A 15,091-nucleotide genomic window follows, 5' to 3' on the forward strand; every position below is an offset into this window, starting at 1 on the left:
GGCTTTAACTAATACAAATAACGAGTGGTAACTCAGCTAATCTAATAGGGAAACGTACAAACAACACATGCAATATACCTGATAAATTTGTAGAGTATAATAGAGTAACGGTCTTTATGTGTGTGTGGGTGTTTGTGTGTGTGTGTGTGTGTGTGTGTGTGTGTTAGTTTGCTTGGCCAGCCAGGCCCATCGGGGTCATTTACAGCTCTTTGGACAGTGTTTGAAGTCAGATGGGGGAGATGATAGTGGGGGGGACTGGTTAGAATCTCCTTGATGGCGAGGAACCATTTGGCAATTTAAACCCACATACAAACGTAAAGTCTCTGACCAGAACTGTAATTTATATGCAAATGTCAAAAGGCTAAAAGGGTCTCTTAAGTCATAAAAACCCAAAGATCATGCATGATTCTACACAGACGCTACAGTAATGGTCATATCCTTTTCTAAGCACATAAGGGAGAAAATGTATCCAGAGTAAAAATGGTATTAGTGTTGTATAACTCACACTGCATGTGCTGATTTTTTTTTTTTAAATCCCTCTCGGTTTAAAGAAACATGTATTCATTTGTGAGCACCTGGCATTATTAAGCAACAGTGTTTACTAGGCTGCAGTTTCACATTTCTTCAAGTGCTCACTCTATTCACATCGCTCTCTTTTTCCCAGCATATACAGTCCCGTTCTATGGGAATGATCGAAGATGGAAAACAAAAGCCTTCGTGTAGCAGACTACTTTGTGGTGGCAGGACTCACCAACTCATCTAAGCCCCTCGAGGAAGATGTCCACCCTGAGGATGGTGGTCATCGGAGCTCAGCCCAGCTCAAGGCACCCATCACTGATGTGGCAATGGTGATTCGCTCCCTAGGGGAGGAAGTACCTCGAGGGTATACCTGCGTTGAATGCACCCCCTCTGGACTTCCTGCCGAACTAAATGGAGGAAGCCTCATGGGGCCGCAGATCTTCCTCTGCTATAGGAGAGGCAGAGACAAACCGCCGCTAACAGACCTGGGGTAAGACAATTTTAAGTCATCTCCTGAAGCAAAGGCTGTTCTAAACAGTTGCTAAAAGTTTTGTTCTCTTCCTTGTGACAAACTCAGGGACAAAAAGATTGTAGACAAAGACATAAATATACCCAATTATTTTCAATATTAGAGAGTATCAAGAAAAAAAGCTCAATCTAAAACCTGTAGAAAAATAATCTAAAATCAATCTAAACTCTTAAAACAGAATATTTCATTCTATATAATGTGCTTATTAAAACATCATGTAGTTATCTTACCAACATGTCAAAACTCAATTCTATTGAAATCAACGGTTAGTCATGTGTCTGATGCTGCATGCTAAATGGCTGTTGATGGTGCTGCTTTCCAAATCACTAATTTATGAGGTACCATTTAGGATGCTGTCTTTTAAGGTAGCTACTAATGTAGGCAGTAGACATTGAGGCAGCTAAGTTGGTTTTGGAACCTTTTGTGTTTTCACTTTTGTTTTGGAGAACATTTACTATCTTCATGTCCTTTGTTTCATGATTCTTAGTGTCCTCTTTGAGTGGAAGGAGAAACTGAAGCCAGACTGTCAAATTATACAGACCACGCCCTCTGGTCGCCCTGCTAATATCAGTAGCTCCTCCTCCCAAAGGATCTACATCACATATCGGCGTGCCTCTGAGAATCACTCTCACACCACGCTGGCTGTCACGGACATCTGTGTCATTGTTCCTGGCAAGGGAGAGACACCACCACATGCTTTCTGCAAGGTGGACAAGAATCTCAACAGCAGTATGGTGAGCACAACAGTCCTATTCTGTTGAAAAGGCCAGTTTAGGTGGTGGAAAACTGGTTGACCCTGATGTTTTTTCTAATGATGCTGGTTGTCCATGGAAGTCTTGCTAATCAAGAAACCTTGTTGAAACTCAGCAGCATTCAATTGCATTAAAATCCATATTGGGTTCCATATGGATACCATATTGAATATCAGTCAATATTAGAGTTTTTTGTGATATCAGCCAATATTGGTGAGATTTTCAATAATTATCAGCTTATCGGTATTTTCAAAATTTTAATATTGGTACATCCCTGTTCAAAAGCGTTTTAGGAGGGTTGTTTTCCATAAATTATGGAATTATGAGACATAACTTCAGAATCATCCTTTTACATATCTGTATAAAATTTGAAATCAACTTAATTTCTGTTTTTCCTGCATTTACAGTGGGGGTCCTCTGTGTACTTGTGCTACAAAAAATCTTTGGCCAAAAACAACACACTTGCATTCAAAGCAGGTATTGTATCTCAGCCTTGAATTTTTTTGCACAGTTTGTCTTTTGTTGTGCATTTTGCAATGAACAGCAGGAGGGTAAGGATGCGTTAGCAAGAGGCACATCAGAGCAGTAGGATACGACTGCAGATGAATGAAACCCGATACTCCCATAAAGCAAGAACAACATGATGTCATTGTTAAGCTTAGTGCTCACAGCACCGAAAAGATCTAGACTTAACCGCTGCTTGCGATTAGCTTGTCATATGGAATTAATTACAGGGCAAGCGATGCAGTGATCAGTAATAATTGTTGTCTTTGATGGAGCTCTACAGCCTAATTGAGGGTTTATATGGGGTGTGTGCAGGTCTTTTGTCCAGATACCCAGAGGAGGATTATGAATCCTTTCCTTTGCCTGAATCCGTGCCCCTGTTTTGCCTGCCGATGGGAGCGTCCATTGAGTGCTGGCCTTCTCATACCAAATATTCTCTACCTGTCTTTTCAACATTCGTACTCACAGGCGCCTCTGGAGAGAAGGTACAGACAGGAAAATTCACGCATGAGCATGCACAAATACACACAAACATTTTGATTTTCTGCAGGTTTCCTTTCGTGTCAGCACCATCATTCTTTGAGCAAATCAGACACACAAGAATTGTCTTGTCTAGTTTAGCAATGTGCAAAGAATTTAAAGCAGCTACAAACTGCCGCAGGCGGAATATCAAAACTGCCCGTAAATAATGGGCCTCAGAAAAGAATTGAAAATAAGATGAACATGCATAATTGGCCTGTTTAATAATGCATTGCTAAAGTGCTGTTTGGGTCAGCTCAATTATGTCAAACACATCAGTACACTCAGCTCACTCTCCTTACAGCCGAACAGGTCTCAAGGCTATTTGTGCTGCAGTGTTGTATAATTTATTCATTTAGGTGAGCGGCTTCAAAGAAACATGGCTAAGCTGACATATTTCTGATCTAAAAGACTGCAAAAATAAATCTTCCGTATCACTTTCTCACTGGGTAGATTTGAGAAAAGCAGTTTTGAAATAGATATTGATGGTGATTGCTTTCAAGTAGGCTAAAATAGTTGCCATTGTGCACTTTAGAAATTTAATAACATCATGCAGGTGTTCATGAGTCTGTCTCGTGGTCTCAGGTTTATGGTGCCGCCATCCAGTTCTATGAGCCCTACCCGGAAGAACATTTGACTGACAAGCAGCGATCTCAGCTGGGCCTGCAGGCTAACGGGCTCAGGCCTGATGGATCGATGACTGTCCACACCAACAAAAGCATCTGCCTTCTCTCTCACTGGCCCTTTTTTGATGCTTTCCGTAGCTTCCTGACCTTCCTCTACAGATACTCCATCTCAGGTCCACACACTCTGCCCATCGAGAAGTGAGTTCTGAGGACAATTTTGGAGGTTGCTAGGCTAGAGCATTTTGCGGCCACTAGAAAGTAATGTTTTTTTTTATTTGTCCTTAGGCATATTTCCCATTTCATGCACAAGGTTCCTTTCCCTTCCTCACAAAGGCCACGTATCCTGGTGCAGGTGAGTTTTGTGCACATGGTGTCTTTGTTTGAACACTGTCCTTCTTGAATGTGTCAAAACAAATAGCATAGTGTGGTCAAATAGCTGCCAACCCTGGCCCTCATCTCACTGTGACCGCGTGTTTGTGTGCTTGTTTTTCACAGCTGTCTCCACATGATAGCCTGATGCTGAGCCAGCCTGTTTCCTCTCCACTACCTCTGAGGTAAGTCAGACACAAGATACACTGACTATGTCAGATGAATGCTGATCAAAGCATGAAGTGTGCAAGTGATACTTCAGCAGGACCTGGTTAAGTGTGATATCTTTATAGCATGTTTAAAGTGGGTTAAGTCTCCTCATGCAGTATTTGGCAATTGGTCATCTCATTGCAGATGATCATTCATGTCTAAATTTGTTTTGTTTTAGATTTGTGTGTGGGGGGGGGTTATGTTTTGCTTTGTGTTTTTTGTTTGGTTTTGTTGTGTTTTCTTTGGATTTTTATATATTTTTTTTGCTTTGCTTTGTTGTGTTGTGTTGTTGTTGTTTTTTTGGTGAGTATGTGTTGTTTACACGCCTGTTTTCTCTGCCCACAGTGGTGGAAGGATCTCTACACTGCTGTTGAACCTCGGCCCAAAAAATGCAGTGACTCTGCTGGTGTTGGCTGTGACTGAACACAAGATCCTAGTGCACTCCTTACGTCCAGCCGTTCTTACCAGCGTTACCGAGGCCCTGGTGTCGGTGAGTGGAAGACTATTAATTTTCACTCATGCCTTTCCCATTCCTATTTCACAGTATCAGTTCATTTAGCTTATTCTCCCACTTTTGGTTTTGCCTTGTCTCAACTTGTTTTACATGTCCCACAGATGATTTTTCCCTTCCACTGGCCATGCCCGTACATTCCTCTCTGCCCGCTGGCCCTGGCAGATGTACTCAGTGCTCCATGCCCTTTCATTGTAGGGGTGGACTCACGGTACTTTGACCTCTATGAGCCACCGACAGACATAAGCTGTGTGGACCTGGACACCAATACTATAACTCAGTGAGTGACCTTTTTACCTCTACATAGTTCTAAGTTCCCATGAGAGCCTCTTCTGACCTTTTTGACCTACGGTGTTGAGATAAAGTCATCTTTTACCACTTAAATTCACAAAATAAACACTAATTTCCCAGTGTAGGTTTTGATTGGTGCCTTTGTGATCTGCATAGCGTTTTTGTTCTTAAGAAATTCTAAGCAATAGCAAACAATTTTCAAGTGAAATTCCGAATAATTATGATCTTTATCTTCATGCAGATGGTTAAAAGATCAGGATGGAGATATATGAGCAGTGAGGAATGTTATAGTAAAGATAGGACCCTCAGTACCACCATGTGTTGAACACATGCTCCTGTGTTGTTTATCTGCCAGTATGCACCTTAAAGATTACAGACATTGTAAAAGCTACATTGAAACTATAAAGCAGCCCTCAGTTCTGTTGTTCACGGATATGGACTCCCTTTGCTGTTTACTCTCTCAAATGATAAACATGTGTGGCCTATTTCAGCAAAGAAGAGCGCAGATCCCTGACCTGGAAGATCCTGCCAAGAAAAGCCTGTAAACGTCTGATCAACACCCTCAGCAATCTCCACCAGCAACTGGATGAGGGTTAGTGATGGCGGGTCACTGTGGGGTCAACAAAGAAAGGATTTTACTTATTTTCTGTTCTTTTCAAGGTAATATTAGTTCACTTCACTGTACAGGAAATGCCACTCTAAGTGGCCTTCTACTGTCCTTTTTTGGCTATGACAGTATCATTTTTATTATCTAACAATGTTTTATGAATGCTTGACCGAGTAAGAGCAAAACCAGTCATCCTTGAGATGTGATGAGATTTAGAGATGGGGGCAATTGGCTGGATAGAGACAGAGTTAGGCACAAAGTCTTTTTTTAGTGCTGTGATACTGTCTGATACATGAGAGCTGATTGATGCTTCAGTCTTTGAACCAGACTTTGAACCCAATTATTCAATGTGTTTTTGGTTCACGAAAATGTCCTGTACGGAATGTACCAACTCGTAGAATTGGGCCTAACAGTGAGATTATTTATAGGTAAACCGTAATAGAAATGATGTATTTTTCTGTGCTAAGTGACTGTGTTCCCATATATTTTATGGAGAACATTATGTGTTCGTTGATGTGGATGTTTAATAACAGACAGAGCCTATGATCTTTTTGCTGACCTTTCTGAAGTGACGTGAAAGGAGCGTGTTATGTGCCCATATCTCAAATTGAGCCTACTATATCTTCCTTATTGAGATATGCTACGTATATAACCTAGACATTATGAGTACATTTCTCCTTGTGTATGAAAGTTGCCTTGTATACTCTACCGTTCAAAAGATTGGTGTAAGGTTTTGATGTATTTGCTCACTACGGCTGAATTTATTTGATCAAAAGTCCAGTAAAACAACAATTATGTTAAATATTGCAACAATTCAAATTTATTCTGTTTTAATATATTTTAAAATGTAATCAAATAAAAATCTTACTGACTCAAAACTTTTGAATGGTAGTTAAAAAATAGTAATTTAAGCATCAATTTTCCACAGGTTATCAGATGAGCCGTGAGGAAGGACAGATGGAGGCCTTTATGAGCGAGCGGGAACCTGGCAGTGGTGGGAAGAGTCTGGAAACCTTAGAGATGGAGATCCAGGAGGCTTTTCTGCGCTTCATGGCGGCCATCTTGAAGGGCTACCGTTCATACCTGTTGCCCATCACACAGGCACCATCTGAGAAAGCAACTGACGCCAGTTCACTCTTCGATCTGCAAGGTGAGGAGCCAAGATGGACGTAATGTTTGAATAAGCGTTCTCCTATTGTTGTTTGCGAACATCAGGAACAGCTGTGATAGAGTTGCTTCATCAGCATCAAAACGGAAAAAACATCTTGTTTTGGCCCAACCGCATGCCGAGAGTCCACTGTGGTGCATTAGTGGAATGCCGAAGCTCAGCAGCTGCTCAGAATGCTCAAACCTGGCCCTGTGCCTGTGGAGTCTGGCTTAAATCATGCTTGAAATTATTGTGGCGATTTTGATAAAGCCCCATTGGAAATTAGACATACCTGACAGGTCCAACAAACTGCAATGATTAATAGAATGTCTGTGAACACATCTGCAGCCTCTTATGTAATCACTAAGTAAAAGTCTGTTGCATCTTTCACACAGTGTACACTCAACAGCTTTCTCAATGACTAACACGTAATTCATGATGCACCCTCCTAAATTTGACTGATTAAATGTTTAATCACAACCGACAACTGTGGCGGTGAATTAAAGTAATCACTGAATGTGATCACCTTTTCTTATTGTAATGGCACCTCTTGACTCTCTGATGTCCTTGACTTTGAATATGGCTTTTTTTGCAGGCTTTTTGAAGAGTCGTGATCGATCCCATCAAAAGTTTTACTCCCTCATGACCAAGACACAGATGTTCATTCGTTTCATCGAAGAGTGCTCTTTTGTCAGCGATAAGGATGCAAGCCTTGCTTTCTTTGATGACTGCGTTGACAAGGTATGAAACCCTGGTATATGCATATTTAGTTCCCGCTAAGAAATACTTCTCATGCCTTTATCTAGAATACAGCCGCCTCTAATTAGATTCAACATAAACTGCTTCTACAATGCTCACAAAGATTTACCATTTTACAACTGCACTCCAGGCTCTTAGCAAAGAGCATGTGAAAAATTCAAAGAGTTCAAGGGCTAACGTATGTCAGATTATTAATTTTCTAAGCATTGTTCTCTCGTTTGTTCGTGTCTACTTTCTGGCTTTTCATCTAAGCAGGCTGTCCTATTATTTTTGCTTTCCTCATTGCTTTCTTTTCTCTTTTTTCTTTAAACTGTTGTCTTTGCTTGCTTGGAAAGTTGTTCGGTACGGAGAAAGGAGGGAAGGTAAGTTGCTTAATTCAGTGTCTTTTAAATTCTGATGTATTGCAGAAGTGAAAACAGTCACTAGAATCCTTTACCCTGGTTACAAAAATGGCCTTTAATGGTCCTAAATGATTTTTTCACTTCACTTTAATTTATTTTACTTTACTTTGTAATCTAAAAACATAATTTAGACTGTTCGAGAAAAAAAAAAAAAAAGCTCACCCTAGATTTTTGACCTCAGTTTACAGACATGACCTGTTTTGTTTTGGGGTTTCACCATGGGTGTGGTGATTCATAGCTGGTATTATGAATCCTGGCTTGCTGCCTTCATAATTAAAAAAACCAAACATTTCTGTTTAGATCAGAGTCTCTGCAGAACCACTAAGATCCTGCATGCATAATTAATTTTTCTGTGCCTAATTAATTTTTCTGTGCCTTACGCCGCTTTGCATTTTCTTATATTCGCAACTGTTGTGCCCTTTCTTGGTATGATCCAGACTGCACATGGATCTGAAGCTGTATCTTCAGTGAACTGCTGCAAGTTGTCTTCTTTTAAAATGCAGACAAATATATTCCCAGATGGTTATTTTGTGCCTTTGTAGTACATTTATATCTGTCTCAACAGGAGCACACAATTTATTCTTGTTTAGAGGTCCAGGAGTCATCTCTCACCTGTCCTCCCCACAAGGTTTTAGTGTGCTAGTAAAGACGAATGTGCAGCCCTTTGTCTTACACTTTCAATTATGCTGCCATCAGTGAAAGTCACACTTATCCTGCTCTGGCCTGTCCTTCCCTTATGCGAGGACCTTGGAGGACAGTTCTTTAGCACTGTGGTGGTAATGAAAATGACAGTTTGAGTTGATTTAAACTGACATGGGTTTGTGGGTTGTGTTCACAGAGGGCATTTATAAAGGAATCAGGGAGGTAAAGGACAAACCATGTACTGCTGTATCCTGAAAGCATTTGGTTATAGTGTGACACCTCAATGATCCAATGAACCAATTTTAAAGTTCATCATAATTTAGTAATATATAACCATCTTGTACCCACTTTTTGAGTTTCTGAGTGAAACTTTTGATTTTGGTGCTGCCTCTGTGATACATGTATATTCACTAATTTTAAAATTGATATCATGAAAATGACAGGCTGTTAATAGGCTGCTAATATTGCATTTACTTTGACCTCCTGAGGTAGACAATTTTTCAGCATTTTCTAAAGGTTAGGCACCTGCTTTCACTGACTATTTGTTGAAAATGGACTTTAGACTTTTTTTGTACCGTATTCATGGAAAGTGCCTTTCGGCATCCTGGTGCATTACAGAGAGCTCTAATTGACACCACAGTCATCAATGCTGTTTTTCTCTGGTAAAAAAAAAGAGCCACTGATTGATCTAAAACCTTCTCAGGGAAACTCATTTTGCAAGTCCAGGGAGAGCTCGATTCTGCCCCATTGCTCTTGTTGTCTGTCTAATAATTGTGTAACAATATTATCCAAAACCCTTTTGCTGAAAATGCTTTACAGAGACTAAAACTGATTTTCCCTCTGTCGATAGATATAAAGTCATGCTTTATTTGATAGCTTTCCTTATTTCCAATATAGTACAGTGCATGGGCTTTATATGATGCATTTATGGTCCATTTACAGGGTTTGCAGACAGACTTTGTCTGAAGGCTAAATGCACAGTGGCTCCTCAAAGCCTTGCCTTGCCTATAAATTGCACTGGAATGTTTTCGCACCCCTCGAGCAATACAACATTAAGTGTTAAGTCCAGGTCAGTGCATTTGTAGTGCGTCTGTGGCAGATGGGGAGGATTGGATGAAGACTAGGAGGATTAAAGCTTCTTGGTACAGATATGATATCAGTCGGACACAACAATGTGGGAGATTATCAGGATCATTTACACTAAAACCAGTGCTCCATCTGATTTGAGGTCAGATCATCTGCACCTGGAGTTTCCTGGCTAACTGCAGCATGTCCAGACAGTGGAAAATCCCTTGGCATGGTTGTATGGCAGTATGTGTCTGGTTCAAGATTCAGTTCCCAATTCTGACCAAAATATAGCTTGGATTGACATGTGATGAGTCCGTTTGACAATATAGAATTTAATAAGTTAGCAAATTATAAAAGACAAAAAAAAAAGACTTTTTAAGCCTTCCAGTTGCCATAAATATTCTCTCCAGTTCCTCTTTCTGCTTTTTACTTTCCTCTTTTTATTCAGAGACCTCAGTGACCAGTGTTGGCAAACATATATCCTCTTAACTACAACCTGATCTTTTCTCAGTCATGGGTCATTGCTTCTTCTGTGTTTTTGTGGAAACGGAAGACAGTCTGTATCTGATAAAGTGTGTTTTTACTCTAGGTGGACAGCGAAAAGCCAGAAGACACAAGGCTTATTGAACTTGACAAATCCCACCGCAGCGAGCACACGGTCTACATCACACCTCCGGAGCTGCCAGCACTTCCAGAAGGAGAAGAGGCTCCTATGGTTTATAGGTACAGACGCTTCTCCCATGTACAATACTACACTGTGCACATAAACAGTACACCACACCACAGATGGCATTGAAGCAATAGTATAATCCCCTTTCAAACCTCTCCCAGGGTGCAGCGTGTAGAATAAACCCTCTAAGGGTCCTGTGTCTGCAGAAACTCTCACGAAAGCAATAATGCCCACTCCTCAGAGAACATGTGATTGTATTAATTGGATCTGTTATTTCGGGATTTGGCATTATTTTGTTACAATTGGAAATGAGGTGTCTTGACATTGAAGATCGTCCTATATCCCATACAGTATATCGAGTATATATGATTTTTTAAAGTATTTTTAGGTTTTAAATTTGTCCTTATGTGACATGCTGTTCATAGTTTAAAAATTGTCAAATACTTTTTTTTATAATTTATAATTTAATTTTAAATAACATATTTCCTATTATTTTTGTTATACATTTTAGTGAATTTATTTTATAATATGCAAATATATTTTACTGAATTGTAGTATTTCTACTCTGAATTATATTTTATATAAGTATAGTTTTCATGGCATGGCATTAAAAAACAACCAAAAACAAACAACTTAGATATTTATATCCTATATATATATATTTTTTTTATTCTTTTAAAATCTGCAATCCTATATTTATTTTTATCTTTTCTAAACTACAGAAAATACATCGTATTGCCTGCAGTTAGTGCTGTATGCTGCAGCATTGTGCTTTTGATAAATAAACTTTGACGTGACTTGACAATAACAATCAAGTACAAGATTAAAATGTAAGGAAGAACAGTGTTTATGCTGTTGATGTCTTGCAGCTACAGTGGGTTCCCGGTACTGAACGCCCAACTCTGTGAGCTTCAGGATGGTCCCAGAGTCCCTAAAGCAACATCAGCCATGAGACACATCAGTCCCATCAGCCCAGCTGCCATTTTCAGGCGCTCCCAACAGGTTGGTATTTCAAACAGTAATCTCATCCAAATCACACCCCATGATGCCGCTTGTCAAATCTCTCCCCCTCCTCTCTAATGCCCCATCCTCTCTCTGATTCTCCCTCTGTAGGAGATCAAATCAGCCCAGAGAATGGCTAAGACATACTCCTCCATCCCACAGATGTGGTCCAAGTGTCTGCTCAGGCATTGTCACGGTCTGTGGTTCATCTGCCTGCCCTCGTATGTCAGCGCCTGCCACTCTAAAGTGCGGGCACTGCATACTGCTTACGACGTGCTGCGAAACATGCAGGACAAAAAGTTGCAGCCTCCTGATGAGGTAGAGTCGCCTAACAGTGTCCATTGATTGGTTTTGCCAGTACAGTTTGTGCTGCACCTAGACAGCGGAAATTTCCACCGGTGTTGTGGTTTTGTAAGTAATGGTTAATTTCTGCTCCAATGGAGGTGTGTTACCGGGTCCTGATGCAACTGTGTGGGCAGTATGGACAGCCTGTTCTTGCCGTCCGGGTTCTTTTTGAAATGAAGAAAGCCGGAGTGCAGCCAAATGCCATTACCTATGGGTACTACAACAGGGTGAGAACAGTTTACTTTTGTGCTACATAGAGACACATTGCAATCTAAATAATAATAAATAAACATACATAAATTATCTGTACTAAGACATACTTTTGGTTTTGTGGTAGACTACATGATACAAGATTTCGGAATTGTAATGCCATTTCTTGATGAAATACATGCAGTGACCCTTAAGTTTTTCTAAATGTTTGAATTTTATTATTATATATAATAAAATATCAAATAAATATGTTTATCCTTGTAAGTGAACCATTTTGATGTCCTCTGGGTGGTACTTCCTTTAGTTTTTGGTGTTTTTCTCATGGATTTTGAGGATGAAAAATTATATAAATTAAAATGTGTTGCATCAGCTTATTTGATTAGCTTTTACAAAGTGAAAGATTAATTTGCACTGAAATATCATAGCGATTGAGTGGACAGATAACAAAAAAAACAACATCAACGATAAAATATATAAGATGTTTTCTCCTAGTTTTAGAAGTTGAGCATATTTCTTTTGTAATCAAACTTGTGCACAATTATATGGTTAGTTGTTAGTTATGCTTTTAGCATTTTTCCTACTAGCCACAACTAGAACAGACAGAATCAGGACAGATCTGCAACCCATTTATGAGTCCCAACCCAACCACTGCTTTGGCATAATTGGTTTGCAAATGCCACCTGGTTTGACATTTTATCTAATGAAATGGCATCAATACATTTTAAGTGTTTAAGTGTGTAAGTACATTTTGGAGCCACTTTAGATTTCATAAAAAGGTGGCCAATGACAAATTTGTGTAATTTCTTTTTGTAAAAATCACTTCTTCAAAAGAAACAGAGAGAAAACAGATTTATCCTATGTAGGTGTGTTATGCTAATGCTCAAGAGCCTCGAGCTGGCAGTGGATTTGGCATGTGACTTTATTTCTCATGCCGGTTATCTTTAGACAAAAGCTTAGACTAGCAATAATCTCCCTGGTGACCAGTTTTTGTGTGTGCTTTGCAAGATGTCCCAAAATACCAAGAGGACACACTCACAGAGACATAAGTCCCGGCAGCTGAGTGTTGTTCCAATTCTATCAGAGTAATTACAGCTAGTCCTTCAGAAAGAACACAATCTACTTATAATGAGAGGCGTTGCACTGTATAATTATTTAATTAATCTGTGTGTAAGTGTGCGTGCCTGTGTATTTCACTGTGGTGTTCTTCTCTCCCCAGGCTGTTCTGGAGAGCACATGGCCTTCCTCCACCAGAGGGGGATACTTCCTGTGGGGAAAGCTGAGAAATGTGTTTCGGGGTGTGGTGCGGTTCAAACAAGTATGGAGGAGGCAGACCACCCACCCGAAGGACACCCATCTTTCTGGTAAAACCCCAACTCCATTTCACACATTCCACAGAAGTGGACACTTTACATTTCCTGTAAAAACAAAGACAGATCCAATCTAGAAAAAATTACACATGATTATGCTGCCTTTGTCACGGTCTGTCACAGCAGTTTACTACAGAGAGACCCAGATGCAGAATGATGAAGTTCATTGACAAGACAAGGAACGAATGAGATGCGAGTCCAAACAGTAGGAAAGGGCAGTCTGCAGGAGAACAGGAGGATGACTGAGGTCAGACCTGGACAAAGTTAGGCTGGAGAACAAGGATGATAGAGCGGCCCCAGATAAGGAGAACACTGGAGATCAGGCAGCAGCTTGAGAAACCAGGGCTTGATACTTTGAGCTGTGGTGAAATCAGTCCAGTCAGATAGCCAGGTCTTGAGAACAGCAGCCAGGGGAATCAGGACACAGAACAGGAACAAACACAAGACCACAAGAGAGAACAAGCAGCAAGATAAAACTGACTGCACACTATGACTAGAAAGAAAAGAACAAAGAAAAACAAACTCAAACTGCAGAGAGCAAATAAACAAAAGAATGAACCATAAGGCAAAATCTAGGAATCGATAACTGGAATAAAAACAGACGAGATCAAAATAAGGAAAGAAACCAAGCAAGAGGTTTGATAAAACTAGAATAAAAATAAAGACAGGACCTAGACTAGAGCAAAATAAAAAGCAAAGAAAACCTAATAAACCTCTAGAAAACTAAATGCAAAGCTAGACTGACCAGGAGTGTAAAATAACACTACTAATATGACTAGTAGACTGACAAAGAATTCTCTTCACACAAGGAACTAATGCAACAAACCAGCAGAGACATCATCTTCTTTTGTTTTTATTGGCGGTTGGCAAACAGCTTTCGGGTGCATTACCGCCACCCACTGATCTGGAGTGTGGACTCAGGCTCTAAATCACTATACACAACACCCAAAAAAAAAAATAATTACCCTATAGATTGCAGGACCCTGACAGCCTTCTAATATTGGCAAAATGTAAAAAAGATTGACAGTCCCTTAATGCATTGTAAAAGCTCCAAAAGCAATACAAAATGGTGGACAAAACATGCAAAATATCTAATGGTGCTTTTCCACTGTGTGGTACGATTCGGCTCGGCACGGCTCAGTACGGTACAGCACGGCACGGCTGTAAAAAAGATTGACAGTCCCTTAATGCATTGTAAAAGCTCCAAAAGCAATACAAAATGGTGGACAAAACATGCAAAATATCTAATGGTGCTTTTCCACTGTGTGGTACGATTCGGCTCGGCACGGCTCAGTACGGTACAGCACGGCACGGCTCGGCACGGCTCGGCTCGGTTTGCGTTTCCACTGCAGTTCAGTACCGCTTTAGAGTGGGCGGGGTTATTCACATGTCGTTATAGTTGCGCCGCCTCTACTGCTGCGACTCCTAAAAAACTTTTTCATTCCACGTCACCCCATCAAGCTCGCTGGATCCCTAGCTCGCTATTTCCTCAAAAGACAGCAAAACAGCCACTTTTTGGTTGTTAAAAAAGGTGCGCTCGTTCAAAACATTTGCTTCTGATCCTTCGCTGGCTGTGCTGATTTAAATCTAGCAGTTCTGTTGTGTTTGTGTCGCAAGTTCAGTGACGCAGGTAGTGACGATTCTCTCCGGCCAATCCGTGATCAGCAGAGTTTACACGTCACGTTTTGGTAACGGTACAGTTCACTGTACCCAGTGGAAAACCCCCCAAAAGTGAGCCGTACCATGCAGTGGAAAAGCGCCATAAATGTCTAAATATAAAAATTAATTAAGATAAATTTTACCCAAATTACCCATTACTCCATTACTATAATATATGTAGTAAGATATATTATAAAATATGAGTATTTTACCCAGTGTATGTTAGCTTAGCAACATACTAACATACTACTATTGAAATTAATTGTGAGTGAGTCTTTTGTTGCTTCATATGAGAAGGAATTAAGCTTGGAATTTCTGCCTTTGAAAATCCCTTCCAATTTGGCCACTTTTTTGAGATTCCATTTTGGTTAGGAAGCTGCCTGT

The 15,091-nt window shown here is 40.2% G+C and overlaps 1 protein-coding gene across 1 annotated transcript in view; it reads left to right on the forward strand.

Annotated features, from left to right (window-relative positions):
- LOC107583773 (C-myc promoter-binding protein-like) overlaps positions 1-15,091 on the forward strand; it is a 34,533-nt gene that overhangs the window by 5,492 nt on the left and 13,950 nt on the right. The window contains exons 2-19 of the mRNA XM_016270085.1: positions 665-1,009; positions 1,536-1,782; positions 2,208-2,277; positions 2,620-2,789; positions 3,409-3,647; positions 3,735-3,801; positions 3,945-4,003; positions 4,374-4,518; positions 4,644-4,819; positions 5,322-5,422; positions 6,366-6,587; positions 7,180-7,325; positions 7,679-7,705; positions 10,044-10,177; positions 10,994-11,126; positions 11,238-11,444; positions 11,570-11,698; positions 12,898-13,042. Coding sequence (XP_016125571.1) covers positions 699-1,009; positions 1,536-1,782; positions 2,208-2,277; positions 2,620-2,789; positions 3,409-3,647; positions 3,735-3,801; positions 3,945-4,003; positions 4,374-4,518; positions 4,644-4,819; positions 5,322-5,422; positions 6,366-6,587; positions 7,180-7,325; positions 7,679-7,705; positions 10,044-10,177; positions 10,994-11,126; positions 11,238-11,444; positions 11,570-11,698; positions 12,898-13,042 — 2,728 coding nt within the window. The 5' untranslated portion in view covers positions 665-698. The remainder of the gene's footprint in view (positions 1-664; positions 1,010-1,535; positions 1,783-2,207; positions 2,278-2,619; positions 2,790-3,408; positions 3,648-3,734; positions 3,802-3,944; positions 4,004-4,373; positions 4,519-4,643; positions 4,820-5,321; positions 5,423-6,365; positions 6,588-7,179; positions 7,326-7,678; positions 7,706-10,043; positions 10,178-10,993; positions 11,127-11,237; positions 11,445-11,569; positions 11,699-12,897; positions 13,043-15,091) is intronic.

The sequence above is a fragment of the Sinocyclocheilus grahami genome, unplaced genomic scaffold, assembly GCF_001515645.1.
Source record: "Sinocyclocheilus grahami isolate Dianchi unplaced genomic scaffold, SAMN03320097.WGS_v1.1 scaffold55.1, whole genome shotgun sequence".
Classification (NCBI taxonomy): Eukaryota; Metazoa; Chordata; class Actinopteri; order Cypriniformes; family Cyprinidae; genus Sinocyclocheilus; species Sinocyclocheilus grahami.